The sequence below is a fragment of the Trachurus trachurus genome (genome assembly GCF_905171665.1).
Source record: "Trachurus trachurus genome assembly, chromosome: 4".
Lineage (NCBI taxonomy): Eukaryota > Metazoa > Chordata > Actinopteri > Carangiformes > Carangidae > Trachurus > Trachurus trachurus.
In genome coordinates this window covers 19,861,057-19,884,671 of record NC_139898.1, presented here as the reverse complement: position 1 = coordinate 19,884,671, position 23,615 = coordinate 19,861,057, and the positions used below count along the sequence as shown (strand labels likewise).

Genomic DNA, 23,615 nt, shown 5'->3' with positions numbered 1-23,615 from the left:
CTTCAGCCCTGCCCATCTCTAGCACACTCTCTCTACATTCGACCGGCTCCCTGTCATGTCCCTATGCGACACACTCAAACACTCTCTCTCTCTCATACACACACACACATTCCGCGGGTGAAGGTGCTGACACTTTCCAGAGGGTTAAGTGGGTGAGTGTCCGTTTTATTGCTCGCTACGGCCACAGATTAAAACCCCTCTATACTGCTCGCTGGATGCTAACGGCCTAAACACTATAGAGGAGGCTGAGGAGAGAAGAGCAACACTGGCATGAAACAGTGGGAGACCTTCTTTTATTTTATGTTTTATTTTTAAGTTTACTGCAAACTTAAATTTTCACGTTTGTATTATCATTTTAATACAGTCCCCTGCCTGCAGGCCTCCGTACACACACAAGGGCCTCGTCTCAGTCAAGATGGAATCTATTATTCCTTTGTTTCCCTGCAGCTTCTGGAGGGAACTGAGCCTGGCTAAGAGGGAGGGTGTGTGAGCGTGTGTGTGTGTGTGTGTGTGTGCGCATGTGTGCAAAAGAGGGGGAATCAAGGTAGACAGCTGAATGCCAGCAACAAATGGTGTGTGTGAGTGTGTGATTGGCAGGGACAGAGAATGGAAGACGGCAAGGATGAGAAGAAAAAGGAAAACAAGACCGGAGACAAAGACTGCCAAGAGGAAAACAGACGCAGAGGAAATGTTAGTGTGTGTGTGTGTGTGTGAGAAAGAGAGAGACACACACATCTGTATACATGTGCCTCCATGTCCTGATGTCTGTAAGATATGAGCAATCATTAAGCCAGAGGCAGAAGTCAGACTGCACAACCAGACCTCACAGACAGACAGACAGACTGGGAGTGTCTGCTAGAGAGAGGGGGGGGGGGGCAAAAATCAAGGACAGGACATGAGGAGAGAGCAAGGAAGAAAAAAAAGAGAGATTGAAAAGGAGATAATGGTAAAACACAACCTCCATACTTCAGCCTGTGTGGGTAAAATTCCCAGAGCAGTGACACATCCAAGTTGTTTGCCATTATCATTTTTAAACGGGCCCGTATTGACCTGCTGTAGCCATCATTTTTATACGCGCTAATGAGAAGTTTCAAAGTGTTCAGTAAACACATGGTTGTGTTAAGAGGGCTACATTAAGCACTAAGCACATGGACTGTTGCCCTGCTGCCAATTTTCCCAGTGGCCAACAGGAGTACTGCAACAAAAAAAAATACAGTAAATCCCCTGCAGGGCAAAAAGTATTTTCCTCAAGTTGAAGGCCCTTACAAAGACATAATGGTAAAACTGTTAAAAGAATAAATCTGACAGCAAATAAGGTCATGCAATGATTTTTTTTTTTTTGCATTGAGATACAAAAAGGACATGCAGGAGAGACAAAAAAAACCCGACCAGATGTTATTAAAAATACCACACATACTGTATGTGTGGTATTTTTTAATAAAGAATGTGCTTCCTTGTTTTCACTTCAAAGTCAAGTTTCTTTTGAAGACAAATCCAAATTAAAAACATAACCACACATTTCTGCAACAAACTGCTGCAGTTTGTCCACTTCAAGTCTGCTGTTAAGAAGTCATTGCCTTGCAACATCTGACCTTGTGATCACCTTTCTGTCACAAGAGCAGATGGTGTGAGGAGTGGAGAAAAAAAAAAAAAAACCTCGGACCATGTTTACATGTTTAAAAGCTGACACACAAACACAGTGAAGCATGAGGGAAGATGCTGGGAGGACAAACACCATCATCCTGTTTGCTTCAAGGAAACATCTTGTTAATTTCATTTTTATCGTGAGGAGCTGTGAAACATCTACTTTGGGGCTCGCACAAGAAGATGACAAAAGTCCTCACTGTGTGTGTGTGTGTGTGTGTGTGTGTGTGTGTGTGTGTGTGTGTGTGTGTGTGTGTGTGTGTGTGATGAACTAACTTGGCAACTAATGTACATTTATTACCCAACTTTTTACCTCTATACATTTAGTTGCTTATCATTTTTAGATGATTACAAGTTAAAACAACTCCTCAATTAGATCCTTACTTACACAATGTAATGGATATGTGTGAGAAACGCACTGAGGCATTCATGTGCTGGTTTGACACGACTGAGGGAACAAGTGATGGCAGAACATAAACTCAAACGAGTCAAACCAGCTCCCTGCATAAGGTTAAATGGCAAATCTGACATGGATCGGGGAGAGGTGTGTGTGTGTGTGTGTGTGTGTGTGTGTGTGTGTGTGTGTGTGTGTGTGTGTGTGTGTGTGTGTGTGTGTGTGTGTGTGTGTGTGTGTGTGTGTGTGTGTGTGTGTGTGTGTGTGTGTGTGTGTGTGTGTGCGCAGTGTATAGTGTGTGTCTTTCACACAGCTATGTGGAGTGGAGTCTGGTTACACTCCAGCAAAGGGAACACCTCACCGCTCTGTCTGTCAACATGCGTGTGATGCAGTAAGACCTTATAAGGCTGCATGCCTGCTGCAGAGCTACAATAGAGTAAAAAAAAAGAAGAAAAGAAAAAACAAGATGACAAATTTGACTTAAAAAGAAAAGAAAGACAGGAAATGTGAGAGCGAATGAATGGGGAGGCAAACAAGAAGGTAGAGAGGGAAGAGGCAGAGCTGAAAAGTTTGAGAGTAAGAGACAGAGAGGTGGAAAGAGGCCGAGAGAAAGAAGATGCCAAGAGGTTGCATGCTTTCCTCTCTTTCACCCCATTACTCATCCCCACTCTCACTCTCTTAATCCTCACTCTTTTCTCCTCTCATCTCCTCCTCTTTCTACCTCACTCCGTCTCCCTCCTTTTTTGAACCCATGAGCAGGGGGTGTAAGCTTAAGGCAGACGATTTATGTTTCTTCTGGAATCGAAATGAAATGAAAAAATAATAATGGGAAAACTTTGAATCGTCTGCCGATTCACAAGGAAGTCAAATAATGTCTGGTAGAAATCATCCATCTGAATGAAGCAGGAGGTTCTGTATTAAAAATATAATTCAGTCCTTCTCTCGCTGCCAAATCTGCCGTCAAATTCATCCGCTGTTCTTACCACAAATATGAAGTTTTTCTAATATAATATTTGGCAACAATTCAGCATGTCTTTATAACCTGGAAAAAGTATCTTTGGCTTATGATTTTTTTTTTTAAATGTATCATCACTGCCCCTAAAATGAAAATACTCATGTTTGTGCTGTATTTTATGTTGTCGTGTTCACGTTGCTTCAAAACTGCAACTTACAATGACCCATTTCAACTGAGATCCTGAGTAACTGTATAGCCACTGTGGGTGACGTAGCATAGGTGAGCTAGTTTTTTAACAAAGATTAGTGGCTTTGACAGTTTTGTCTGTGTTTCTTAATTGAGATGTCCCAGTCCAACGCTTACTCTCCCACTCTCTCCTCAGCAACAGAACCTGGCTGCACTCCTGCTTCTCTGTCTGTGCAGCACATGGCTGGACACTTCACTGGACTTGCGGGAAATCAGCTCTCTCCATCTTTCAGCCAGCTCAGTGACTTATTAAGCAAAAACGTCTTGCACACAACTGCAGCAGTGGTAGAAAAAGACAGAAGTGGCAGTAGCAGTGGGATAGATTATTATGCAGGAAATTGTGTTTAGGGAAATGGCCTCTTCCTGTTTTTGTGGCCCAACAAGCTGATCCAAGACCCTCAGTGAAACCACCGCTCAAACACCACCTACTGATATAAACGCAGTGCGAGGCAACTTGTCCTTGCACAGTGACAGTACATCACATGCACTCTCACATGTTTTGGCAGCCTGGCCGCATAAATTAAAAGCTACTGAAACAAATCATGTTTTCAATTATATCCAGGTGTTGCAATGCACTAAAATACATCCAGTTTTTTTCAAAAATCTGTGAAATGTAAAGGCTCTAATTTATTGCGCCAACACTTTCATTCACAGTAAATATAAAGTTTGATAATCATGTTTAGATTAAAGGTGGAGGTGGTTTGGTGTGATTGAAGAGTGTGATGCGGTTGCTAAGGACAACTACACATACACGAGTAAATGTGATTGTGAACACTGCTGTACCTTGATGTCAAAGTTGCAGTCAAATCGCTTGATGAGGACGATGAAGGCGCCCGTCAAGTTGTCTCTCGGAGGGGGCTCGATGGGCTCGCACGCATTTTCTGGCCGTGCACCAATCAGGAAGCCCTGTGGGGATGACATCAGCAGAGACGTTAAGTGACTTACATGCAAGTTTAAGCAAATGTTATTCATCAAAGGCAGTGAGTAGTCAAAGAAGACACACACACACACATACATACACACATATATATATATATATATATATATATATATATATATATATATATATATGCAGTATATGTAGACAGACAGACAGATAGATAGATAAGATAGAGGGAGAGAGAGTATGCCACTTCAAATCAGTTAAACCGGACATTGAGAACACTTTATGCTTTCAGCTCTCTAGTATTAACACTGTCTAATGTTTGATTGAATCCATGTCTGATGATCCGGCACTGAACGGAGCAGATCATTGTCATTATCTGGAGAATCCACAGTGACAAGTGTGTTGATTGTATGTTATTTGTCATTTCTCATGCACACTTACCCCCGACAGATCAAAAGGACCAGTGATTATGATAAACTTTAACTTAAAGAAAATGTAATGACCTTCTTGACGTTCATTCACTTTTACCAATTCGATGGATTCGATGGATTTATGTCTGCAGAGTCAAAGTGACATTGATGCTCATTATCTCACTTTCTCACACTTCTGAGACACCAGTGGACACACGTCAGCAAGATTTGCCCTATTATCAGTGTTAAATATGATTCAGATTGATAACTGCTGCACTGTAGGGGGTGTACAGAGTATAATATGTTATCTGGTGTCTTTGATGTATGTCTGTTTAATGGGGAAATGTTCTCTCTGAGATAGAATCGCACCATTTTGTCAGATCTTTGAGACACTGACCAGGCCAGATACAACACTGTAAAAGTGTATCATCTCAGCCCACTGACCTAGAATCTGGGCTGCGCTGCTTCGTTCAACTTTCCCTCTGCTCCCCGACTAACAGCAGCCATCACAACCACAGTTGAAAAACAAACGTGGGAAAAAAAAAAGAAAATCTTGTGCTGCAGCCCCAGATGCAACACTGACAGATCAAACATTAATTTAACATGGTAATGCATGAATAATGAATGCACAACCTTCCACAGGAATAGAGATTACTGACGCACAAAAATGATGCATGTGTATGTATATAATATGTATGTGTGTCTTATAGCCTCGCTGCTGTTGTTCTCATTTTGACCTCTGGCCCTTTCTGTTTCCCATCTCTCTTTCTCTGCTGCTTCCTGTCTTCGTCCAATTTCCAATAACAACTTTTGAAGTGGCTGATGAGAGGGAGATAGCAAGAGGAAGAGAGACGGAGACAGAGAGGCTCACTGTGATGAAGGGAAGGAGAACAAAGGCAAAACTGCAAAATAAAACAAGGAGGGATTCAGATGGCCACTAAAATACGAGCAAAGGAGGGAAAAACTGACTGAGAAAGACAGAAATAGAAAGGTGAAGAGAGAGAGAGAGAGAGAGAGAGAGAGAGAGAGAGAGAGAGAGAGAGAGAGAGAGAGAGCAGATAAATGGACAAGAGATGATGAAAGGAAAACACATCAGAGATGAGGAGGGAGGGCCCCGATGTGATATACATATCTGAACCCCCTGCTCTTATGCAAGTGTAACTAACACCACTTTGTGTGTGTGTGTGTGTGTGTGTGTGTGTGTGTGTGTGTGTGTGTGTGTGTGTGTGTGTGTGTGTGTGTGTGTGTGTGTGTGTGTGTGTGTGTGTGTGTGTTAGGGCCAGGGTGGTAGACAGGAAGTGTGGACTGCTGTGGGACTCTGGGACAATTTCAGTTCTCTCTCTCCCTCCCTCTCTCTCTCTCTCTTAAAGCCAACGCTTCAAAAACGAAACCCAGCTTCTATACGAAGGAGCGTCTGCACTTTCTCTCTCAAACACACACAAACCAAGCATCAATTAGCAGCTTTTCTGCCAGTGCATCTTGCCGTCTGCTACGCCAACTTGACTCCAAACATATATCTGATCTGCATATGGAGAAAGACCCACAGTGACACATCACGTTCACGAACAAATCCGTGGGATTGCGCAATGGCACGGACACCAAATTTGCTGACTCAGTGCGCTGTCTGTTGTGGCGTCACATGGTCAGGATCTGATGGTATGTACGGCTGCGTGATGCGGGACATCTGTGAAATTTCACATCAGGGAGGAGAAAACATGTGAGGGATCACCCGCTGCCCTCACACCACTGTCACCTCTGGGTGCCTCCTCCTGTGCAGCTCTGCCTTGCTGCTAAATGACGTCACTGTGCCACTGCCTCACATTCCTCCTTCTGACTTTGAAATCAGAGCCAAGAGCGCCCTCTGTTGGGTAGAAATAACAGGTAAAATAAAATAAAATAATAAAAAAAACACCTGCCAGCACTGCAACGACAAGAGCGGGGTGAAAAACAGGAAATAACTGGGGAAGGAGGGGGAATCCTGAGCACACGGACTGAAAGGAGATGAAATTGCAAAGAGTGGTAGTAGTACATCACTTCCCCAGAGGAGGACTCATCTAATATCACCTTGAAAATCATTATGCATTCACCGCCTGGTCTGCCAGACCTCAAGCTACATCTGCAGCACATAAACTGTGAGAGGGAGCTTTTTTTGTAAAACAGTATTGATATTTTCATTATCCTGCAGTGTCGCTGTTACTCTGATTTTTAGGCCCTGTTGATTCTGTGCCAGGATGTATTCATGTTCCTATACGAACTCTGAGAACAGTAAGTTCCTGACATAAGAGCACTGGGCAGGTCTAGATGGAGCCTAAGATTCAGACTGTGGCCAGTTTAAAAGCCCAAACAGAATAAAAACGCACCATTATCAACAAGCATAAACCAATTGAGATTTTGTCTGCAGTGAGGTAGCTGAAAGCTTTTTATGTTAAATAGAAAATGTATATTTTAGGCTTCAACACATGTTAGCACAAGACCATTAAAACCAGATCCCAGCTGACTGGAAACCTTCAATCAGAAATTATGGAAAAATGTGCGCATCTAACTGCAACTATTGAGACAAATTACAGTATATATTTATAGTATTTTCTAAATTTACTAAAATCCCTGTTATTGCATTATTGTTAGGGAAACTCTACCCCAAATTATGCACTAAGCATGTGATGTGATACCGAAACTGAGAAGTATTTTTCTTACAACACACTTGTTTGTGATATATTTGCACAATTACACAGCTGCAGGTATCACTTGAGAATAGAGAAGAGTGTGAGCAGGTAAAACTAAAACATTTAGTTTCTCAGTTTCATCAAGAGTGCTTTGCTTTATAATGTGTAGTTAAGTGTCACATGAATAGCTGTCGTGGTGGGAAGTCAAGGCTGCCAGTGTGAGAGTAGTAAACTGTACCAGCCAACTATAGACAAACCCTGTTTTTATGGTCTCCACATGTTGTTGTATATGTTTACCTCACCTGTGGTTGTTTTTATACAGACAACATTTTGAGACAGTCTGAATATTAGTATTATGGCATATTAGCATCTACTTGCTAAACTAGTGCTGGCTTTAGTTTGTCTTTTGGCTCAAATGAATTAGGACAATTGAAAAACTACGGTAATCTTTACAGCTTGGCTGAAACAGAAAAAACAACAAAAACAAAGTAAAAAGGTATGGAGTGCATTAATAAAGCAGTCAATGTGGTTTCCTATTGTTGTGAAATCCAACAGGAAAGGGGAGGGGGGTTCTGTGGTGGTTACAGCACAGTGATCATACTTAATCCTGACAGTAAAAATCTTATAATGAGGCCTGTTTGCAGATTTGCTTTCAGTTCAGATAGAGAAATAACAGTGGTATTAATAAGTCCCTCCAGCCTGACCAGGACTTCCTGTAAGCAGATTAAAGCTTGTGTGGCTCCACATTCAGCTTCAGATTCGGACCCACCACTTGAACCTACCCAAACCACTTTTTTTTTTTTTTTTTTTTTTTAAACCTCCCTGATGCATGACCACAACAGGAAGCAGGTGAAGTTGCAGAGCTCGTTTTCAGATCGACAAACAGACAAGTTTTCACAACTTGTTTGCTTTTCAACGCTGCACGTTTTGTCATTGTGATTCTATAACCACCATATTTACATGCACTGACCCTTGACCCTCTTTCTGAGGCCTATCCTATTACTGCACTGAACCTGGACAGGAATGCCAGGGATATGGGGCGACTGGAGAAAAAAAAAGAAAAAATGTGGGACTGTTTCTGGGTCAAACTGAAGTCTGGCTGAAAAAATGTGGGTGAGGAAAATGAACAAAGAAATGCATGAAACTCCCACAGCAGAACGAGAGGAAGACAGAGCAAAGCCGCCAATTATGAGACACTGACTCATTTTTATCACCGTAAAAACCTACAGTAAGTCACCACTTACAGGAACGATCACCGTCTGGTATGATGGATGATTAGTTCCATTACCGTACGTTTACCATAAGCAGGCACGAGACAAATGACTCATTCAGGTGCATTAAGTTAATTGCATTGAATTTAAAAGAAAAGCTCACACCTTATTTTCAGTGTCAATTGTTTCATGTTGACACAGTAAATGTGCAAATGAGCATGTTTAAGCAGACGACAGGCCGAAGCCAAAAGGATGAACAGTGTTTGTTCCTGGAGCTTTGGCTCAGCACAAAAGAGAACTGGTTCATAAAGGAACAGTCCAAGGACGTTCAGGGGTCCTTGAAGACCTCCCAGACTCTCCAGCTTTAAATCTCAATGCATCTGAACATGGAACATTACTGCTGACCACAGAAGCAGTAAATGTGGCTACTTAAGCTCTAAGGTTGACTGGCTGGCTTTTTCTGAGCTTTTCATTATATATTTTTGCTTGCGTGATAACATCTACCCCCAATATGCTGTTAAAGACCGCTTAAAAGGTCACCTTTAAAAGTTACATTATGTCACACAATTTATTTCACCTGTCCAAATGTCATTGTTGTGACATATGAGATCACCTAAACAAAGATGTGCAACCTGATGTTATCTACACTTATTTGTGCAAAGCCTTTCTCAGCTCAGACTGAACAACATCCCGAACAAGCAGCCAGCCCGTCACACCCCTGCCAACATGTACAGACAATTATAATATATAACAATTATAACAATATAACAATTATAATTAGATATGGTGATCATGTGGTCTCTCTTTTGTGATCTCTTGGAAATAACATCAATAGGAACCATACATTTGTGTCACTTGATATGTCGACCTGACATTTAGTACATTTCCATAGCTCAACAGTAAAAGTGTTTGTAATTCAGGGGCTTTACAACTGCTCCACCGCTTTTCTTTTACAAAATCCAAACCACAGGACTTTCCGACGGAAACTCGAATGTCTCCTCTCAGACTGTGTCCGCAGATCCTATAATTGTGGCAGCGTAAGTAGGTACAGAAATGGAATAAAAACCAGAAGCCCGAAAGTCAAGTGGCATGCAGAGAAATTTCATGAGAAAAGGGAAGCTATTTTAACTTAGATGTCGCCTTTTAGACAGAGTCACAATGCTGAAACTCATCTACACAAGTTTTAGCCCAGACCTCTGTTGTACACCATTCCTCCCTATAACCCTTTATCTTATGTTTAAAGCAGAAGTAAGTGGAATGTTTGTGTTAATATAAGTCTTAAATAGTTATATCTTCCGACAGAAATCACTTATATAGAGTGTTTGGTCCGAAACACGGGTCTGTCAGTCACTCTGCTCTGCTGTAAGCCGAGGAGAAAACTTTCCTTGTTTCCTACAAGCTTTATCCAATGAGGAGAGAGAACGGCATAAAGGGGCGGTCCTCTCTGTGTGTGCAGCCAAGGGATGCGCGTGAATGTGGTGACGTAGGGACGAGGGCGGGGGACTGCTAACTCCATCTGCTGACAGGAAGTTAGCCAAAACGACCGGATCGCTTACTTCTGCTTTAATTAAGGGGGAAAAGCCCCCGTAAATGAATATAAAGTTGTGGAGACACAGCAACATTTTGAAATGCACTCTTATGTCACTTCATTTCAGAATGTAGTTTTTACTGCTATAGATGTATGTGATTTACTATCACTGGGACAATCAACAGGATCATATAAACATCACACATTAATAAACTATTAAACATCACCCCAATTATTTTCAAGTAACTGTACGTGTATTATTTTTTAATTATGGTGTAGTTACATATAAGTGAAAATGTAATATAATCTAATATGTAATATTTTACACTTTTTGTATCTTTTAAACAAACTGATGGTTGTTTTTTCTCCTAACATGATCACATGCCGCCCTCAACTTGGTGAACTTGCACCCTTACACTGTGATGCTTTGACTGCAGCTCACTTCAGTCTTTAAGTGGCAACTGACCAACTTCTGCTCAGTACTTTCCTGGGGTCTTGCAGGGCGTTTTGCTCAATGGTTTGACCAGGAGAGACTCACATGCACCAACACATGTATGCACTACTGGACCAGAACTAGACCACCACACATACAGTGTGGGAGCATACACCAAACAGTGTGCTCCCAGCCTCCCACACTGTTTAGCTTTTACTTTCATACAAACAAGACAGACCAGAGAGGTAAACTTATTCCGCACCATTGCACCACACAACAAACCCACAGTGAACAAACACGCTCAAATAATCACACTAATCTATATTCTCATCATAAAAACTGAATTTATGATGCTAATCTAGTGTTATAATAGTGTGTTGGTGTTGTAGATCAACAAACAAAACTTATCTGAGTCACACTTAATTCTGACTTCTGATTTGTGTAATTTCTGTACATATTGGTTATTACATTTTGTAGGTCAAGGTTGAGTCCTAATGAATTTAAAAATGAGTGTTGCATAGTGCGGGTGGACACCGGGTTGCAGCAGCCTTGCTTTGAGGCGACTGTAAACAGCCCCGGTTGTGTAAGTGGAAACAGGGAGGGCTCTGTGTGAAGCCCTGCTCCCTGTGGGGAATCCTCTGGAGACAAACAGGCTTGTGCTGCCTTGTGATGCCAGAGGTTTCTCTAGGCACTATCCAGCTGCAGTGCTGAAGAACGTCAACATCTGAAGTGAGTTTAACTCCAGATACTAAAACATGCAAATGCAAATTTTAGACACGCGCCAAGGCATTAGTCTTGCAGTATGAATGCGATTTGCATGAATTTTTCTAAGGTGGACGTCTTTCCTTATTGCATTCATGAAAGACCAATCATGTATGACACTGGATTTCTAAAGACCAAACAGCAGGTCTAAGATGCAGTGGGAAAGAGAGAGGCTGATTTTACTCTACAGAAGTCTAAACAGCACCAGACAAAGAGTGAGTGCACCACTAAATATCTAAAGAGCTGCAGAGTGAAATGGTAAGAAGCCTGGATCCCCCCCCCCCCCCCCCTCTTCTGTGAATCTGGGACAGTGACCATTAGATGCCAAAAAAATGTATCACAGAGACTGACAAACAAGGTAAATCTTCATCCTGTCTGCAGTAGAGAACTTATTTTCTTCCACAGCCTTACTCTTTGATAATGTGGATGTATTTCACATTAACATTTTGCCTGGTGCAGCTCTAAAATCACAGATTTCATCTGAAGGAGCTGTAACTTTAGGGTGGACAGATAGAGTTCTGCCCTCTGGGACTAGAGCGGCTGCATGTCTGCATGGTGTTCTGTCTCTCTGCCCTGACTAGACATCAGCAGTGAGAGCAGATGCAGAGATTAGATGTGAATTAAAGACAGAGAGCGGGTAACAGAGAGGCTAAGGCTTTTCTCAGCTTTCATAACACTGAATCTTACATAAGACTAATATGCTCACACACATACACTAAGTGACATGACTGTGCGCAATAATCCCTACTGTCTGTCTGGACTGATGTCATAACCTAACACAACCAACGTTTACCATAATCCATATCAAACATTAGCATATACAACACTACACAGTCATGTGGAAAAATTAGGACACCCTGAAAGCCTGTGTGTACGTATATTTAACATATTTGGACATATGGATATTTGGATATTTAATATAAATTTATAATAATATAACTAAAGAATCAAAACTGAAGAAAAGACTTTTCTGTAAAATGTAATTCTAAACAAATGCAATTTTTGGTGAGGAATAAGTTAGGGCATCTGCATATTTATTTACACATAAATCACACACAGGTGTATCACATCAGGTGCACATGATCTGAACATTGTTACTGAGCTTTCTGAAGGAGGCTTGTCCTATTTAAACCTCAGACGTCACGTTTACTTTGGTGAGCTCCTGACTGTTAAAGTGAGAGGGAACACCATGGTGAGATCGAAAGAGCTGTCTGAGGTCTTCAGAAAGAAGACAGTAGCAGCTTATGAGTCTGGTATATAAAAAGATCTCAATAACTAGCTATTTGAAATCAGCCAGGACATTCAAAACAACTGCCAATGTGCCCAGGTCTGGCCGTCCAAGCAAGTTCACTCTGAGAGCAGATCGCAAGATGCTAAGTCGCCAAAAACCCTGAAATGTCATCACAGGACCTACAGCAGGCTCTGCTACTGTTCATGTACAATGCACAAGTGTAACGAGTGTAAGAGAAACATGAAGGCCAGACTGAAGTTTGCCAGAGAGAACGTAGACAAGGCCAGGACTTCTTTGAATGGATGAGTCTGAAACTGAACTATTTGGACACCAGAACACAGGACATGTTTGGCATCAACCAAATGGGGCGTCCTAATTTTGGCTGTATATACACATGTACTCTGTTGTAATCTACTATTCATTTTCTCACCACAGTAATTATAAACAGTGCATGCTGGGAGTTCTGCAGATAAGAACCGAGCTCTGCAAATATCTTAAAATGTAAAGGAGGTGGGGATGCTTTCAGTTTGGTGTCACACATGCACCTCTGTTACTTGTACTGACACATTTACATACAGTTAAGGTATCTGTACCTCTGGTCAACTTGAGCAAGTGACATCACAGGCCTTTGTGCAGGGAGTGGTTTACTATGTCAAGGACAACATGGTAAAACAACTGTAAAGCTTTTACTGTTACATCTTTTAAAGATTGTTGGACAACAACACTGCGACAGAGTGCGTGAGCTGTGTGTGTGTATGATGTGTGAATTAGTTAAGTGGGTTACGAGGTGCCCCAACTTACTCACGTACGCCACTTACTAATTAACAGAAATACACAGTTATGTTCTGCAACAATGACCTACAAATGTTAAATGTTTTTTTTGATACAAATTTTATTATCTTACAAAATGAATTTCAGAGAGACGTTGCATTCTCACTGCTGTAACATCAAAGTCTTTGTTGACGACTGATGGGGGCAAATGGGAAATAAACATGTACGTGTGAGACAATGTCTGACAGGCATCTCGAAGCTCTACTTCCTAAATGGAGAACGGGGTCAGAACTTGTGACGAAGCCACGATTACGCTGCGGGACTGTCACAATGATGTCATGATACTAAACATAGCGTCTTTAAATCCAGACAAGTGGCAGTCATTATCCGTACCCAAATATACAGTGCTCAACCTGCACATAAACATAAACACAAAAACAATACACAGAGCGTTTTGCCATCAGCTTGCTTCTGTGTGCCAACAGCCTTTGTACAACAACAACAACTGAGCTCTTGACTGTTGGGAAATGCCACAATGACCAGCTTAGATAGCAGACATGAATCATCCCCTCTGTTTGTGAGCTTTGTAGATCAACCAGTATGCCAGTTGCTGGGTATGGTAAATGTGTGATGTGTGTGTGTTTGTGTGTGTATGCCACTAAACTTTGATTGAGTGACACCAAAGCAAGCAAGTTTTTTTTTTTTTTTACATCTGGATTCAGATTGCACTTTTAAGTTGTTTTGGAGCTATAAAAACAATTCTCATTACAGTCATACATAAACTCTTCTTCCCTTACCATATCTCTATCGCTCAAACTGTAAAAATGTGATGCTTATTTAGCCCAGGTATCGCTCTTTCCCCTTAAATCAACTTGTTTTTCACGGTTAAACATTAAGTCAATAGAGCTGTAAAGTGGAATCATGCAGAAAAAGAAATGAGAGACCATAAAAATGTTGCAATGATTTTTAGAGTCTACAAACAAATCAGTAGAAACACCTTTGACCCTGCAGCACCCACTCACCTTCAGTCCATCGCTGGGGAGACGATAGCCAAACCGTGCAGGCATGTCATCAAAGTTGTCCGTTTTGTTGTCAAATGAGTACTGAAAGATGGAAAAAAAAAAGTTTTATTATTGATATTAATATTATATCAATATCAAACCAAACAAATAGATCTTGATTTAACGAAGTGATAAATTCAGCGGTCTTGACCACTAGTGGGTAGAAAGACACCGAAAAAATAAGTCTGACATGAGAGTCATCGCTGTCTGCAAAACAACAGAATCAGTACGGTGTGCAATTAGTTACACTGTTTTATTATTGTTGGGTTGTTTATCTGTACAGCTCTACACTTGGCTGGGTGGAGAATTACTCACAGCGGCGATGTCGGCCTCCACAGGCAGCAGGTTGAGGAAGGCGAAGAGCTGCACGGTGAAGATGGTGTAAATCTGCGTGGCCGACAACATCAGCATTCCCAGGGACAGCAGCATCTTGGCATCACGTTACAACCCCCAGCTGCTATGCCACTCACTCACTCACAACGCAACATACACAACCATAAACACACACACACACACACACACACACACACACACAATGGCCTGCAGTGGAACCGCTGTGCTCCGCCTGTCGTTGTCACACCTGGGAAAAACACACATGTAAAAGCCTTTAATGATAAAACAGTTTATTTCTATTAGCTGTAAGACCAGATAGAGCAGGAGCATGTGGTTTTTCACATGCTAGATTGAATTGTTTTGATCAGCTATTTGCTCATATAGAGGAGGTATCCTTTAAACAGGCTGGTACAAATTACATAAACATTAAATGGGGCTAATGTAATCTTCTGTACTGTATTTCTCCCTCATCAGTGACATTAATTATGTATTGTTGGTTGGTTTTCCCCTAAAGAAGTCAGAGTTCAAGGTAAACCATGACGCAGCAACTTTATGGATTTGAAAATCAGCTAAGTGTTTGTCTTCACTGGTGTTTTAGGAGGAAAAAAAACCATCAACAACTGGCTGATGGCACCAGCTATATAAAACACATTAGCTGTACTGGGTTTCAGCTGCCAGTGCGCTGCTGGAGCATTTACTATTTTCAGATGTTTGACTCCTGCCAATCTCCGCAGCAGTAGGCTATACTGTGTTTTAAGTCTGGGAGGATCCCGCACCCCCTTGTGTACGCCCTCTGAAAGTTCGTGTTAAGTGAAATTTCATCTTGATTCGGTGGATTGAATCATAGCTTTTAACACTATATTCAATCTCAATCAACATTTTCAAGGGCATCAGCTTGAACACTTCAGGAGAAGCCAATACCAGTCCCTCGCCCTTCTTTCTTTTCCCTGTCCTCATTTAATCCTTTCTACAGACTGAGCCTGAGAAGTGCTGTGAAGATAGCTACACTGGACTCAGTATCATAAAAATATGACTTCTCATTTGTCCATTTAAAAAAACAAAACACCATGCAAAAGCAGAAAATGTTCCCTTGAGACAAAAGTCCCTAGAAAAGTACTGAGCAGAAGTTGGTCAGTTGCCTCTTAAAGAGTGAGCTGCAGTCAAACCATCCCTGTGTGCAAGTTCACTAAAGTTGAGGGCAGCATGTGATCAGGTCAGGAGAAACCAACAGCTAAAGACGTACCAGGCTTAGGACCACTACGCCATGTTGCCACACTGCAAAATAGAGTTGTAGTATTCGAGGATTACTCTTGATTGGTTGTGTACATGACATGTGACAGCCAATACGGATGATAATAGGCTGGATGTAGTCAATGGAGGAAATCTTGCTGCGAGATTGCTGCTATAATATTTTGTGCCAATATCCCTTCAACAGAGTCTTTCCATGAATGGTAACAATAGTTTCATTCACTGCAATGCTCCCTTAAGTGGAAGTCACCTTTTGTTGTATGGCAGTGATGATTCAAGCAGATGGACAATGCAAAAAAAACAACAACAAAAAACAGCTTTAGCAGCAACTGTCTCCATTTATAACTGAAAACTATAATGTGTCCAACAGCTGCAATCACTCAACTGCTTGGACTCAAATGAAGAAAAAAATGTAATTCATTCAGTCAAGACATTTCCTGACATTTCCGCACTAAATAACTGTATCTAAATAACTTGGAAACACAATTTGTGTTAAATGGGTGTAAAGTTTTCATTATGCAACTTTATTTCCTTTCCTACTCATGCTGCTGTTGCCATTTCCCTCAAAACAAGGTTAAACACACAGTGCAAATCATGCAGCCTCATTTCCTCCATTACATCAAAACATCTGAATACAAAAGAAAAAAAAAATCCCATAAAAAAATTTATGGGAAATGTGGTATCTGACTGTACTTTCACTTCAGCTTCTGTTAGCTGAAAATAATGTGGGAGCAGCCATCTAATTACTGTCGCTTAAAAGGTGTGGCAGAGAAAGAAGTGATGTGTGGACAGTTGAGTCAAACTTGAACCTATTTCTTAAAGTGCTTCACCATTTATTTGGCCATATAAGATATTCAGGTGAGTCAGAAAAAGAATAAAATATTACCATATAACTATGACAACAACATTACATTATTCATACAGTGAATCACAATAAAAAAGTTATCAGTGTAACATTGGATTATTCTAGGGCAAGAAACACTACTTATACTTACTTGTATATTCACAGCAATACTGATAGCCTATAGCCTAGTATGTGCAGCACGTTTTCTGATAACTGAACCGAGAAGCTCTTTTTATGTAAAATAAACTGATGGTTAAGTAACAATAAATAACAATTGTTTTCTGTCTCAGTTTATCCGCTGATTATTTTCTTGAAATGAAACACTAGAAAACAATAAAGTTGTTATGAAAATGTCCTATGACATTAGAAGTCATAGGTGTCTCGTTTCACCTGTCCAATAACAGTCCAACACTCAAATAAATTTTCTATCATGAGACAAAATAGGTTATGGCTCTGAAACTTAAATATTAAATTCAATTGAAACCCTTTATTTGGACTCTGAAATAGATATATAGGCCTAGACCTCATTTACAATATAGCCAAACAAAAATACACATATAAAATAGGCCTACATCATGGACGCCAGGAAACACAATAACAATTTGTACAATTTGTCAAATGCATATTATAAAACATTTTATAAGCTACAAAAGCTAGCTGATAAATATGAGTCTTCTTAATGCAAGAAACATACTAAAGGGGAAGTGAAGGCAACATCACTCAGCAGGATATGACTAAACATCAAGTGACAGCAATCACACTCTGGGGAAAAAGTGAGTGATGTAGTGTTAAGATGTCTAAATTAACACAACAACATGACTGGGTGTTTTTTTAAAGGAGGAAAATAGGGAAACATGATGCTAAGGGGTAAAAAAAAAAAAAACTGCGTTTAAGTTTACAACCCTGTAGCTACTCTCAGAGACTATGCTGGGCTATTACGGTTTACACCCTAAACGGTTTTCACAAATACAGCCGGTAACGTTACTGTCATGCAATGTGAGATAGCTACAGTTTTTTAGGGGGGTGTATTTTTACACATAGACAAATGAGTGGTGTAGTGCGGAGACCTTAAAAGGTGTGCAGCCAGCAACAAAAACAGACCGTCCTGTTCCCGAGTTAGCACGATGCTAACGCAGGTAGCTAGCCCGCTGTCCGTGGCTGTTTACCTTTATTGCTGCGGGGAGGTGTTTCTTGTCCGTGAACTCAGCCGCTGGCAGGGACATCGCTCTCATTTGCTATGCGTCAGGTGAAGGAAACTTGCACGGCAGCGAATATTTTGGGTGCACTTCTTCATCCCAGTTTGAGCGGTGGGTCAAAAAAAGAGAGTGTGAGCATGAACAGTTTTAATCCGCTAGCTTCTTCTTTCATGTGAAGAGCGTAAACTTCCGCCACGTCCTCCGCTCCAATCTCGGCGCCTGATTGGACGGAGCAGCTGTCAATCATCCTGTTTCGGAAATGACTCCAGACGTAAACAGATCCACGTGATGACACAAACTCTCCCTTATACAGTCACATGAACTAAGCCAGTTTTGTATTTACAGCCTTGTTACAGTTGAATGAGTTTGTTACGAGACTGCTGCTGAACGTAAAGTGGAGTAGGCTATCTGTAGGTTTTAACTGGGAAAGAAAGCGTCAGCTCTTTTCCATTGACACTCTTTTTCCTCCTGCTGAACTGCTGAAAACAGTTGACACTTTTAAATCACTAGCACCCTCTATGGCCCAAAAAAAACCCTGAATAAATACAAATACATCGGATCAAAATCAGTTTAACAACTTTGATAATCCCCCGGTTTACTCAGGGAATTATTTTTGCTTTAGTAGCCTAATCCATTTGAATGGGCTACTTCCTCCACCACTGTTTACGTTTTTCTCTTTTTAATGTAAAATTACAGTACACAGAAAAGAATGATTGCTGAAATCTACACTTTTGAATACACATTTTTGCTGCAAGTAATTAATTTCACCTTGTTCATTATTTTACCTCTGAGTAATCCAAAATTCAACCTATTCCTCCATAAAATCAAGGGTTGCTTTATGAACCAAGTTAACAACCCAATATAGATATTAATGTGAAATTCTGAAAAACTACTCTAAATAAAATTAAGTTTAGCATGATGAATAGGCTATGTGTGAGTCAGGAGCAGCAATATCTCAAATATCATATACTTAGATTTAATTTGTGCTGTGTTTTTTGCACAGAAAGAAGAGTTCTTGCTATGAACCAAGACTGAACACAAAAACTTCAGACTTAAAAAGGTCACATGCAAATTAGCAGTCTCCTGTAAAACTTTATAGAAGAATCGTAAAAGTCTATCAAAGAACATTTTGAATAACTGTAACATTCTTTCAACACAGTGTGAAGGCAGTGGGTAGTTTCACAATAAAGACAGAGCACAGAACTGACGTAAGACAGTGCTGGGGTTTGTAACTCAGGTCCGACATGCTGAAAAACACAGTCCTACATAGACCAACTTCATGTGGCAACGTTAGAGCAAAATTAGGTGCCAAAGCTGTAATGAAGGTCCTATGTACATTGAACTTGTCCTGTAATATAACACAACTACACCTGAACTTTGAGACTGTGAGTCTAGGCACATGTGATGATGAGCAGGCTACTAATGGTTGCTGTAAAAACAGGCAGGTCAGGTGCACAGATGACACGGGAGTTGAGCTTTGTGGTTTAACTGTTGTCACGTTCATGACAGCATCTTATCAAAATGCTGACGAAGAATTCTTCAGTTTACAATGCACTCACTGGCCGGCATAATTTTGTACCAAATGACTGATTGTGATTGTTACCGTTTTCCCCAACTCTGCAAAGTCATTTTTAAAAATAGATATTTTCTTCTCTTTTTTTCTTCTTTTTTTTTTACTTAGATAACTACCGTTACTTTTTCTTGTATGGCATCAAAATGTGTTTACTGTTTCAATTTATTTAAGCTTCATCTTTTTCATTCAACATTAGTTGAAAGATTATACTCTTGTCTGTGGGGGGTGAAAAAAAATGTAAAACCCAAATTTTCTTTTGAATCAGTCTATGCCAGTTTGTGGTGTGCCTTCCCAAACTCCCACTCACCTCCTCCTCACTTACTTCAAATGACTCTGCCTGTAACAAACACCTCTCACACACTCCTCAGTCCCATCCTACAGGGCAGCCAAACAGACGAAGGACGGATGTCCCGACTATGAAGGTCCTCATCTACTTTGACGGCTCCTGTGAGCCTTTTGACATTTCTCCAGATCAGACGGTGGGGGCCATGAAGCGGATGGTTAAGGTAATAAAAGCTCCACTCAGGACCATGGAGGTCCTCCAAAATGAATATTTTTTTCAATATTTCCTTGTCAGGTTTTGACTGCATTTTGTGATGGGTTGAATGTAGCACTAGAGGAAAAAGAGCTATGGTGGATGGATTTGTTACATCTTGCCATAATGTTGCTTGTAACGGTGAAGTAGTACTGTTTACATAACAAAATACTTGGCAGATGAATTTGCATAAACTTAAAAGGAAATAGACGGTTTATGATGGTCAGTGTCAATCTATTAGTGTAAAATTAACACTGGAAAAATGTTTTTATTCACTTCACTGGCAAAGCAAATGTTGACACAGAATATGGTCAATCACAAACCTAATTTCTTGGTTTATTCTCAATTGCAGCTCCACTAACTTCCTTAATCCACTCTTCTCTGCAGGAAAGATTTCTTGTACAACTCTCCAGTGACAGGCAGGTACGCAGCTACCTGGAACTGAGCTATGCTGGTGCTGCTCTGCAGGACAGCTGGGCTCTGAGCGACGTGGGCATCACCAGTGGCAGTGCCATCCGATGTCTGATAAAGGTATTAAAACACCAAGATATTTTTTTTACAGATTCTCCACATATACAAACTACTTGGTGCACATTCAATGCCCTGCTCAGCAACACCTCAGTATGGCGGACACTTGCTGTCACAGAACGTTGAACACGGTCCATTTGTTCACTTTTCCCACTTTGTACATATTAAAACACACTGATGTTGCTAAAATCATCTAAGTGTATACCTGTTCAACTTTTTCTCCTCAAAGACATTCTTCTCACAGTGAGTAGATTTAATGTCAGGCTGGTGCAGGAATATGGGACAAGATGTTCCCATGTGAGCAGCAGTTTGAAGGGAAATGTGTTTATGGCTGTCTCAGATCTTTAGTTTGTCCCCATTACTTGGTTTTTAGTATTAGGAGTCATTCCTGGCACATCACTGGGCAACCTTGTGTAAAAGTTGATTGTTGTAAGCGTGTGTGTGTGTGTGTGTGTCCTTTCTCAGCTTTTGTCATTATTTAACAGCCTGTAATAAAGTAGCTGATTTCTTTGTCCTGTTTCTCTACAGACTTTCCTTGTCCTGGTCTGGGCTACACGGCTTTGACATTTCACATGTTTTGTTGATACCAAAAATATTGCAAATATTCTGCACATCGATGAGTTGCCTACATCAGCCAAAAATCAATTGCAAGCCAGACAGAATATAATCTACAAAGCTTTTGCAGATATAAATTACATAGTTTTCTGCTGATGTTATTTCATTGAAAATTCCGTTTATTTGATATTTGTGTAAAAAGCATTTCAGTTTATTGGTTTCTTACTGTAATATAAACAATTCTAGAGAATTCAGTGTGTATCACAAAGTCTAACATCAGCCACAGAGGGGCAGCAAACTCCAACAACACCACATGATGGCCCTCATAATGAGCCACCATACAGCATTCCCTCTTAATTTGTATACATTTTTTTGACATTTAACAAAAAGACACATACTAGTGATAAAATATGATTTGAGAATATATTATATGAAACTGTTGGAATATTATATTTGATGTATAACAGCTACTTTATGTCTTTCATCCTATAACAGTGTTGCTAATATAAAACATAATGTAATGAACTAAAAATGTAAAATGTGAACTTGACTAATGAACCAGCTTGTGACTTGAGTTGCTTTCATGTTTTCCTTATGAACATCAAGGCTATTTTGATTATTTTCCAGTGTGAAAGAAGACCGGTTCTGCATGTGTTCAGTGCTGTGACGGGAGAGATTTTTCCAGTCCCAGGGAATGAGGCACTCCTGCGTATGTCTGTTGCTGGACTGAAAACACTGGTGTCCATGCAGAGTGGCCTCCCTGTCAGCACCTTCAGACTGAGCGCACATACAGATGTGCAACTCTACGACTGCAACCAACTACAAGACTATGCCATTGACGTAGGTAGGGTGCGCTTCTGTGCTGCTATGTGACTGAAATGTGTTGTTTTGTGGTGAATGATGTGTGGATAGCCATGCAACATTATACTTGATTCAGTGACAGTAAGATATCTAAAAAAAAAACTTGATTTAGAGTGTACAGCCTTCATCTGTGATAAATGATGGTTAAAAGTTCAAAGGGTCTCTGCTCTAAATGCTAAAATGTTATCATCTGGCATGAAACTGTTTTTTTTATTTTAATTTTAATTATTACATAGGTGCTACTCTGCAATTGGACACATGGGATGGGTGGGTGGAGTTCCTCCAAGGATGCCTCCTGGGCCACAGACTGACAGTCCAGAGCCACCTCTCAGAGATGAGGATTGTGATGAGGTCATAAATTCCTCACATGAATAGAGGTTGTTGTGTAGCGTATGCATAGTGCAAACAAAACATTTAATGTAGCCGAGGTGAAACTCTCCTCTTTCTTCCAGGTTTCAGCTGCGGGTAGCGCTGTACATTGCTGCCTCCTTAGGCCACCTGGACCTGGCAGACTGGCTGCTGGAGAGGGGGGTGCATGCTGAGGAACCAGTGGGAGTCCATCCATTCCGCCAGTGGTGCCATCAAACCGCCCACCAAGACGCCGGAAAATGTCCCATCCATGTCGCTGTGGAGCGCGGTCAGCTCCTCATCCTCAAACTGTTCACCACCAAGAACCTTTTGACCTTGGCTTGCCGGGACCCGGCTGGTCGTGACCCCTTAAATATTGCCATTCAGCACGGTCACAGGGATTGTGTGCGCTACTTAGCCAACAAGCTGTGCTCAGTAGTGTTGCTGCCAAATATGTCCCTGCCCATGCGCGTATACCTCCAGATGAAACACTGGGTGAGTTTGGGGCAGAAGAGAGTGGTCTCTGATCAATGCCAGTGCATCAATGATCGATTCCAAGCCCGAGCGGGAGACATGTTGCTGGTAGATGGCTTTAACCAGCCACACATGTCCTCCAAATCCAAGAAAACTGAGACCAAGCCAAGAAGAGGAATCAGAGCCAAAGCTTTGCAACCCTTACCCCCCATCACCAACTTACGTTCATTATCCCACTTCCCCTCCCAAAGGGCTCCACCCCAACTACCCAGCATGCAGTCTGTGAACCCCAGCGACTTTAAAGAAACACAGAAAAGGTGGAAGCAGGATATAAAACATAGAAGTGGTGGCCCTTTGGAAAACACAAAGAGGAGAGACAGCAAATTTACACTTCCACCTGTTACAGGAGAAAATTTCCTCAAACCAGTGTATCGTGAGGCCTTCTCTCAGCACCTTGGCCGAACACCCAGGGAAAATGCTATATACTGCTTGAGTATAGCCAGGTGTCTACATTTTCTACTGTATAATGTAGTTGTCACTCACTGCAGGTGTGGTAGATGTTATCATCATCGCATTTCAGTGATTACATTGGGGATTTTAATTGCTATATATAGCAGCTTTAAGTTGCTGTGTGTAATGAGCTCTTTCTTTTCTTTGATAAAGGACCTTCACAGAGAAGCCATGGGTGAAGCAGCTGAGCATAGCGCGGACTTTCATCAGGAAACATGTCCACTCCGTGGCTTGATACTCATGGATCCCATCAACGCAGACAAGTGCCATTCAGCTCTATCACCCATCAGCACAAATGCGTGTGGATCTCCCATCAGCTGCCTGAAAAACACTGTGGACAACGAAGAATTAATCCTTCAGAGTGACAACTGATAAGTGTATCTCAGGCTTTAAGTGTTAACAATAAAAGTTGTAT

The 23,615-nt window shown here is 41.1% G+C and overlaps 2 protein-coding genes across 2 annotated transcripts in view; one reads left to right on the top strand and one right to left on the bottom strand.

Annotated features, from left to right (window-relative positions):
* rnf13 (ring finger protein 13) overlaps window positions 1–17,962 on the bottom strand; it is a 42,264-nt gene extending 24,302 nt beyond the window's left edge. The window contains exons 1-4 of the mRNA XM_083970491.1: window positions 17,787–17,962; window positions 14,511–14,775; window positions 14,157–14,237; window positions 4,023–4,145 (exon numbers count right to left, since the gene is read on the bottom strand). Of these exons, the coding sequence (XP_083826617.1) occupies window positions 4,023–4,145; window positions 14,157–14,237; window positions 14,511–14,624 (318 nt within the window). The 5' untranslated portion in view covers window positions 14,625–14,775; window positions 17,787–17,962. The remainder of the gene's footprint in view (window positions 1–4,022; window positions 4,146–14,156; window positions 14,238–14,510; window positions 14,776–17,786) is intronic.
* A 1,843-nt stretch (window positions 17,963–19,805) lies between these two features.
* LOC310984807 (protein ANKUB1-like) lies at window positions 19,806–23,435 on the top strand (the record flags this gene model as incomplete). Its single annotated transcript, XM_083970126.1, has 6 exons — window positions 19,806–19,895; window positions 20,312–20,455; window positions 21,635–21,851; window positions 22,105–22,219; window positions 22,321–23,193; window positions 23,354–23,435. 6 exons carry the CDS (start codon window positions 19,806–19,808, stop codon window positions 23,433–23,435), a joined length of 1,521 nt encoding a protein of 506 aa, XP_083826252.1.
* Between the last annotated feature and the right edge of the window lie 180 nt (window positions 23,436–23,615).